The sequence below is a fragment of the Cicer arietinum genome, chromosome 1, assembly GCF_000331145.2.
Source record: "Cicer arietinum cultivar CDC Frontier isolate Library 1 chromosome 1, Cicar.CDCFrontier_v2.0, whole genome shotgun sequence".
NCBI lineage: Eukaryota > Viridiplantae > Streptophyta > Magnoliopsida > Fabales > Fabaceae > Cicer > Cicer arietinum.
Window position 1 is genome coordinate 34,381,467 of NC_021160.2, and position 9,260 is coordinate 34,390,726.

A 9,260-nucleotide genomic window follows, 5' to 3' on the forward strand; every position below is an offset into this window, starting at 1 on the left:
TAACTCTGATAAGCATGAAGAAGTATTTCAAGATTTTCTTGCTAATGGTATGTAAAGAAGAAAATATACTTTTATGCTTTATGGAGTTAGTAGAAATGGTAAAAGAGGTATAGGATTTGAAGAAACTGTAGTTAAACCTAAACGTATTCTCTATTATGTCTTGTGTACTGTTTGCTCTAAGAAAGGTCACTCCAAATTATATTGTCCCATGTTATATACAAGGAAAGACAAGAAACCTTTCAAGACTAACAAACCAGGACCAAACCAAATTTGGGTACTTAAGAACAAAATTGTCTATGTTGTAGATGTCTTCAGCAATCAAAACAAAATCTATGCTAAGATTTAGTTGCAATGATATGTAGCAGAAGTGAATGGAATGCAGCTGGCGGTATAACAACAAGTGTGATAACAACAAAGAATTGCTATGGTGAAACATCACTGATAGCGTTTCAGCAAGTGTACTGAATCGTTGCAAGTAATAATAAAACGGTAGTACCGAGTGTCGAACTCAAGGATTGCGTTTTACTATTGAATTATATTTAGTTACTAAAATTGAACAAAAAGTTCCCAAGTTGATTGAAATAATAATTAAAATTGACAGCAGTAGTAAAATTGATCTTTTATAAATTGAGAAAAATGTCAGGGATGAGTTTCACTTCGAATCCAACCTTGGTGTCTAATTTGATCCTAGTTATTGAATTCCTTTATTGAATTATTACCGAATTCTCTTTATTATTTTTGCCCTAATGTCTTAGTGACAGAACCTTTAATTCCAAAGTAACCCCTAATTCCTTAGTAAATTTAAGATTAGAATTAAACATTACCGTATAGAAATTCTCTTGTAAATAATTGCTTTGCAACTAATTTAATTGGTTTCATGACCTGCACCTATGTCTAGACTACAAATTCATGAATTTCTCATCTCAAGCATTCGTAAAGTCCACTTCCGTTTCAAAATACAAATCGTAGAACATTTTAATGTTGATCAAGCAATAAAAAGCATTAAGCACAGAGATGAGAAAAATAATTCAATAAACTCATTCATATAACTAGAAATCAAATCATAAAAATAAGGGTTTCATCTTGTTACACTCATCCCTAACAAATAGGGTTTAGTTACTCATGACAGATGCTTAAAACAGTAAAAATCTGCGTTTTTATGGTTGCTGGTGCGGGTCGCGCGCCCCAGGCGTGCTTGGACGCGCTTCAGCGCGTTTGGACAGTAGCAGATGCTGGAAAAAGCGCTTGGCTTGCGTTTGGGCGCGCTCGGGCGCATATCGGCAGTGGCGAATGCTGGGAAAAAGCACTTGGCTTGCGCTTGGGCGCGATCCAGCGCTCAGCATCTGCTGTCCGGCGTATATTGCATTTTTCTCCTCTTTCGAGTCTGAATTTGGTTCCGGTGTCTTCATGAAAGTTGTAGCTATGGAACTTAGCGTTCCTTTGCACTTGGTTTGACCCCAATTGAACATCTACAACTCCAGATATGGCTGAAATACTCTACATATGTCATGTTGATTTCTCACCAAAATTCAGCAATGCACTAAAACAAAACGCAATGTAAAATTACGACAAATTCCTACTTAATCAACGAAATAAAAACACAAAACATTTTATCAACTCAAAGAACAAAAGTCAACAAAATATATCAAATAAATCCTTAATTTAACTAATAATTGATGATAAATAAGACTAAAATAGTGGGAAAATATGCATATGATGAAGAGTCATCAATCACCAATTAGTGGCACAACAACAGACATTGGAGGCAATCAATAAAATTCAAACAAAAATGCTTGAAACAAAAAATAAAACTTCTAACAAAATAAAACCCTAGAGTAATAGATACAACAGAAGGAAATTTCAATAACAATGTCATGAAAACAAATTGAATCTCAATAACAAAAGAGAATAAATGAAAAATAGAAGGAAGAAGAATACCTAAACAAAATAAAACAGAGGCGATCAACGAAGACATGAGAAGGTCGAGTCAATGAACACAAATAGCGATAAATGCAAACAGCGAGGACGTGTACGCAAATAGTGAAGACAAGAAGAAAACAATATTAACATAGGTCAGAAAACTGACTGTTGCAAGTGGCCTGAATGCAAATCAATGGTGAAAAGAATAAGAATCGATTGTGATGTTGATCGGAACTGTTAGAACAGGTTGTATAATTGAGAGGAATTTAAATTGAGAAGAAGAAAGAAGAAAATAGAGTGTTAAGAAAATGGAGAATGATTATCAGTCTGGAAATGAAGAATGCTTAACAGTCTTGAATTCAGTCAGAAAAAATCAGTTTATGTTCTTGGTTCAAATAGCTTTTATAGAAGCAGTTTCTTACTGTACAAGTTATAACAACCTCAACTAACTTCTAACCATATTCTAAATTCTAACTAATTAAAAATCAATTTGAATTACATTTAACATGCTCCCTAATTCAAAGTGATTCAATTTGATGTTAATCCAAGTTTGTTCCTCATATCTTGGAACTTCACCCTCTTCAAGCTTTTGGTTAAAATGTCAGCCTTTTGATCATTTGTATTTCAGTGTTCCAGTTTTATTCTGCCCTTCATTACTTGATCCCTTAGAAAATGGAATCTTGTTTCTATGTCTTTGCTCCTTCCATGCACACTTAGATGTATTGCTAGGTCTATAGCTAATTTATTGTCTATCTTCATCTTCACTGCATCATTACTTCTCAGTCCCAATTTTGCTATCAATTCTGCCAGCTATACAGCTTGGCATGCTCCTATGGATGCAGCCACATATTCAGCTTTACATGTGGACAATACTACTATGCTTTGCTTCCTTGAATACCATGAGATTGGTGAATTATTGATTGTAAATACATAGCTCGTGGTACTCTTTCTATCATCAATATCTCCACACCAATCAACATCAGTGAAGCCAACAAGTTCACCTTCATCTTCATTCAGATTTGTGGGGTACAACAGGCCAAGCTCAATGGTCTCCTTTATGTATCTCAAGATCTTTTTTGTTGTCATGTAGTGTGATGTCCTAGGCTTCTCCATGTACCTACTAATCAGCCCAACACTATATGAGATACCTAGCCTTGTGTTGCACAAGTATCTCAGGGATCCTACAATTTGCTTGAAGGTTGTAGGACCAACCAACTCATTATTGTCCTATTTAGACAGCACCAACCCTGATTTTGATGGGGTGCTAGTTCCATTGCATTCTTGCATTTTAAACCTTTTTAATACATCACTTGCATACTTTTTTTGATGCATAAAAATTCCATTTTTTCTGGATTCAAGCTCAATACCAAGGAAATATGCCAGCATGCCCAAATCAGTCATCTCAAATTCCTTCTCCATTATATTTTGAACTCCTTGATTTTCACTTCATCACTGCCAGTCAACAGTAAATCATGAACATAAAGGCATATCAGTAGTGCAAGTGTTTCTGCTCCCTTTTTGACATAAACTCCATGCTCATTCATACACTTATCAAATTGCTGCTCTATGAGGAATCTTTCAATCTTCTTGTTCCAGGTCCTAGGAGCTTGCTTCAGGCCATATCGTGTTTTCTTCAGCTTATATACAATGTCTTTCTTGCCTCTTACTTCATATCCTGGTGGCTGCTTCACATACACTTCTTCCTCCAATGATCCATTGAGGAAGGTTGATTTAACATCCAACTGATGCATAGACTAGCCTTTGTAGTTGGCCATTGAGACTACCATCCTTACTATTTAAATTCTAGCTACTGGAGCAAACACTTCATCATAGTCCAGTCCATGTTTTTGCAAAAATCCCTTTGCTACAAGTATGACCTTAATTTAGGACACTTTGAGGACTAAAGTCTTTAAGAACTAAATTGATTCGAAAAAAATATAATATTTAGTATTTCGATGATAACAAATTTAAGAGAACATTCATCCTCTAAAGTTTGTTCAAGTGTGCACGTAAAATATTCTTCAATAGAAAACAAAAGATATCATCTAGTGTTCCATTGTCTATAATGAAATAATTAGTAAAAAATGAGTTTGTGACAAAAGAGTAGACCGACGGGTACTCACCGTCTGACAATGACTGAGTCATAATGAGTCAATCATACAAGAGGCTAAGACTGTCTGGAGCTTACCATCTGTCAACGTCAGTGTAAAGCATTGAACAAGTAAAAAAAAGCCATCCTGATATGTCATTCAGTGTCTATTAACCCAAGTGAATAGCATAACACAATAACACAATATGATACAATAAGCCATTCAACATCTAGAACACAACATAAACAATAAATAAAGAAGTCACAAGATCAAAACTAATGATAACACTTGTATCTTACAATACATTATCAACTTGTCGTTTTCTAAATTTGAATTTTATAATACGTCCTTTAATAAAAAATAAAAAAATTTGTCTGTTATGATTTTATTTAAGGTAGAATTACAACATAACTAAAATAATTTTGATGTGACAAAAAAAACTATGATGAAAGTTATAACAAAAAAAATTATGTTTCAGAAAAAAAACACCAAGTCTTGTAAATTTATGGTTAAAGGAGGGACACATAAACTATATCTCCAATCAATAATAGTTATATTTATTGGTTTAGTTCAAACTTAAACTCGAATCCTTAAAAATATATCAAACAAATTTAATTTTGGTTAAATTTTTAGGACCATTAAATCATTTGGTTTGATTTGTATATCTCTAGATAAAGTTCACAACTCAAAGAGTTGATATTACAACTCAAAGAGTTGATATTTAGATTGAAAATTTTAGTTTATTTATAATTATAGTAATTGTTTTTGTATAAAAAATTCATAAATTATTCTCTCTTTTTTATAAAAAACATTTGGGTTATAATTTGGTGTTTTTGTTGACCAAATTATAACTTAAATGTCTCTTATAAAAATTAATTAAAGTAGTAGTTTTTTTAAAAAATTCTTGGTGATTTTGGGTTGCCCGTCGCCACTTTATGTACTCAAGAAACTCTGCCACGGAAACTAAGTAAAGGATAAAAAAAAATCTTGAATTCAAATCTTGAAAACTAACGCAACAACTAGTTTACTACCATCAACTTCAATTGACTTTTCCTCAAGATATACATCTAACTCACTTTTCTCATTGTTAGATGTAGTTTGATTTTGAGAAGTTTAAAGATCATATAATGTATAATAAATCAATATCATTATCAGTAATCTAAAAATAAGAATACTTGAAATGAAATAAAGTTAATTACTATTTTAGCATAAAAAACTTCACACTTATGATATTACATTTCTTAGTCTTACTTTCCTCTTCGGATGGCTTCGACAATGACATGGAATCTTGAGATGATTGAGAGATAACAACACTCTAATTATTGAAAATGCTAACATATTCTTGATAAAGCACTTTAAATTTGTCCTCCACATTCTTACGCTTAATGTTGTTGATTGAAGCATCAAGGGTAGTGAAACAATACTTCAAAAAGGGAACCTTTAAGCGTGGGTAAAGAATAACTGCAAATGATAGTATTACACTATAATATTTCCAATATTTGTCAAATTTTGTTTTTATATATGTAACCTTCTTCTTTATAACATCATAAGCTTTATCTTGATTTTCTTCTAAGATACACTGTACATTTCACACTTGCATAAACTTCAAGTTTGCAATTGGATATGATGAACCAGATATCAATTTTGTAATTTCATAAAATAATACTAAGAAATCACATATGCTTCCCCCCTTTCCATTCCTCATCAGATGGACAATGTTTACAATTCCTATTTGCCACTTGGAAAAATTCAAAAGTTTTTCTATACTTTAAGGCACTTTTAAGCATTAGATATGTGTTATTCCAGCTTGTAATCTAATCTTAAACCTATGCTAATGCTTATTCCCGCATCATTGACACAATTTTTAAACTTGATCATCCTTCAATCATAACCTTTAATATACTTGACACTATCTATAATTTTCTTGAGTGCTTCATTTGCCACATTTAAACCCTCTTGAACAATTAAGTTGAGTATATGGGCTAACTATCAAACATGGAAGTACTCGCCATCACATAGCAAATTGCTTTGTACACATAGATGATTTTTCAAATGGTCTTGCATGTTATCAATTGGAAGATGCATTATCCAAAGTAATAGAAAATAATTTCTTATCTATTCCTCATTGCTTTAAACAATCAAAAAAAGTGGCTTCTAATACAATACCATTGTGTGGGGTTTTCATTCGACAAAATTTGAGAACACGTCTGGTTAACTTCCAATGTTCATCAACAAAACGAGTAGTTAAACAAATATAACCCTCACTAATGGATGTTATCTAAAAATCTAAAATAACAAATATTCTATTTTGAATCCTACCCATGATATCCTAAAACTTAGTCTTTTTTTTTATATATTTTCTCAATATACGACAAAATGGTATTGTTATAGATAATTTCAGCAAAATGATTCAAATAATGCACCCCATACTCGAATTTTCTCATACTCAACAAAGGTAAAAGGAAGATCATATGCGATAATAGTTTTTGTAAGCAAATCATGATGGGTTTTTTGGTTGATTCTAATCATGTTAGATGGTTCATCTAGATTAAAAGGCTCAACAAGATACTTTTACAAAGAGAAACATGATGAATTAGATGTGAAGTCCCACATTTGGGATCAAAATTAGGTTTTTTTTTTCCAATAGTAAATTTATTACTACAAAAATTGCATGGAACCTTTTCAATCTCATCTTCATCTTTACCAATTTTTGTAAAAAAATTCCAAACAGTAAACATTGTTTTCTTACGTGTATCGGTATTTACAAATATCACAAATAGGCTTCATCTTCTACATTCATATTCATACCCATAGACTTCGTATTATAATCTAAAAAGGAAGTTCCTATATGCATTTAAACCAATAACATAAATTAATAATAGGACAACTTAAGATTCCAACTAGCATTTAAACAAGACTTTAAGCATGCAACATGTAGCTAGCCAATTAAATAGCTAATAGTGAAATAGACCATAGTCAAATGAGTGCAAGTATTCAAATCAAGGAGGCCATGTCACCATGTTGATCTTCAAAATAAATTGAAGGTTTTAGATTGTTGGTGTCAAGACATTTGTGTTTGTAGTAGCAGTCCTTCTTTCCTAATTATTTTTCTCTATTTTGATAACCTTCGTGTAAAAATTTGCATCGTGAAACTAGATGACTTAAATAGTATCCCATGTGCAAAAAATAAGAGGTTGCTTAAGAGGAGAGTTTTGTATCTTAAATGCAAAAAGACATCAAAATCATCAATTTTAAGGTGGTTCCAATTTGTGCGTCAATTTTAGTCTTCTTGTTCTTGGCCATGTTTGCATTGCAAATTGACTACTAATGAGTAAAACTGATATTTTGATTCACATTTATTATTTAACTCATAGTTATTATTATTAGATGACAACATATGTATGTATATTTGGATTTATTGTTCATGTTTCTAGTTTATAGTTTGTACTTCACAAAAGTGTTGTTAGCTTGTAATAAAATCCATGCATTGTTTCAAAATCTAATAAATTATTTAAAAAGGTTAGACTTCAGTAGTTGTTTGTTGCATTTTCATATCTGGATTGGTTGCAGTGTTCGAGTTGGCTTCACTCATTTTCAGTCCCATCCTCTTGATTCATCCATCAGTATGTCCCTGCTTATCACCCCCTTATTCTTGTTTGGATCATATAGCTTGTAAGCTCCAGTGGCCTCATATCCCAGTATCCCAGTTTGTTCAGCCTTATCATCAAGTTTTGTTCTGTTTTGAACTGGCACATGCCTGAAGCATAATGAGCCAAACACTCTTAGATGATTCACAGTTGGTTTTCTTCTAGTCCAAGCTTCTTCATGTGTCCTCGTGCTCAGTCTCTTGGTTGGACACCTATTCAAAATGTACACTACAGTTGATACTGCTTCCCCCAGAATCTATAAGGCATTTTATTCCCCTTCAACATACTCCTGGCCATTTTCACCATAGTTATGTTTCTCCTTTCAGCCGTACCATTGTGCTGGGAAGTGTATGGTGCAGTCACTTCATGCAATATCCCTTCTTTTTCACAAAAATCATGGAAGTCATGAGAATTATATTATCCTCCTCCATCTGTCCTGATGATTTTCATACTAAAACCACTTTGTTTTTCATCCATTATCTTGAAATTTTTAAGTATCTCAAGCACTTCATTATTTCTCTTGATTAGATATACTCAATTTTTTCTTGTAAAATCATCAATGAATGATACAAAGTAATGATTACCTACTATTGATGCTTCTTCAAAAGGAACACAAACCTCAAAGTAGATTATCTCCATCATTCTTGAAGATCGAGTTGGCACTTCAGCCTTGAATGAGTTTATGTGTTGTTTGGCCTGACAACATTCTTCACACAGCTCCTTTGTCATTTTAATTTCTGTAATTCCTTGCACCATTTTCTTGTTCTACAACATTTGAAGGCTTCTAAAATTTAAATGTTCAAACCTCGGATGCCACGACCAATCTTAATTCCTGACTTCAGTAGTTAGGCACTTGTTCACATTGATATGGATATCAATCTTGAAGGTTCTATTTTTAGACAGTGGTGCCTTCAAGATCAATCTTCTTGAACTATCAAACAATATCATTTCACCATGCTCCATCTTCATAGAATACCCCTTTTCAAGAAGTTGTCCAAGGCTTAGCAGATTGTTCTTCATGTTTTGCACATACAACACATCACATATGAATGATTGTTTGCCATCTCTCCTTTGAATCAACACTTTTCCGACTCCTTCTGCAGTTACTGAACTATTATCTGCAAATTTGATCTCCCTTTTCACCTTCTCATCAATGCTCACAAACCAATCTTTATGACCAGTCATATGATTTGAACAACCTGTGTCAAGGTCATCATCTGATTTTGTTGTAGCCATTAACAACACCTCATCTGAGTCTAAATCCTCAGCTGCCATTTGAGTTTCATCATCATCATCTCTTTGAACCTTCTTGAATTTGCATTCATTTGCAAAACGCCCCCATTTTTTACAATTGTAACATTAGCTTAGTAGAGAGTTTAATACAGGGGGCTTTGATAGCTCTATCTCTAGTGGTGAATGTGTTTGAAATGAGAAGTGGTTAGAGGTAGAGGATCTCCTATCCTTAAAATAATTTACTTTGATGTATGTAAATGTTTTGTGTTATGGGAGTGATGTTAAAGGTCATGATGTTTACATGTTCTTGAGTATACATGATGTGGTGAATTATGTGTTATTTGAAAATATGATTATGTCATTATTTTGG

General features: G+C 32.8%; 2 protein-coding genes across 2 annotated transcripts; both read right to left on the reverse strand.

Annotated features, from left to right (window-relative positions):
* Positions 1-2,730: 2,730 nt before the first annotated feature.
* Positions 2,731-3,339, reverse strand: LOC140918886 (secreted RxLR effector protein 161-like). The gene is made up of 2 exons (XM_073363762.1): positions 3,167-3,339; positions 2,731-3,037 (listed from the first exon to the last, which is right to left on the reverse strand). The coding sequence occupies exons 1-2, from the start codon at positions 3,337-3,339 to the stop codon at positions 2,731-2,733; spliced, it is 480 nt and encodes a 159-aa protein (XP_073219863.1).
* A 5,143-nt stretch (positions 3,340-8,482) lies between these two features.
* Positions 8,483-8,932, reverse strand: LOC101500270 (uncharacterized). Its single transcript, XM_004488346.1, has one exon. The coding sequence runs from the start codon at positions 8,930-8,932 to the stop codon at positions 8,483-8,485; it is 450 nt and encodes a 149-aa protein (XP_004488403.1).
* Between the last annotated feature and the right edge of the window lie 328 nt (positions 8,933-9,260).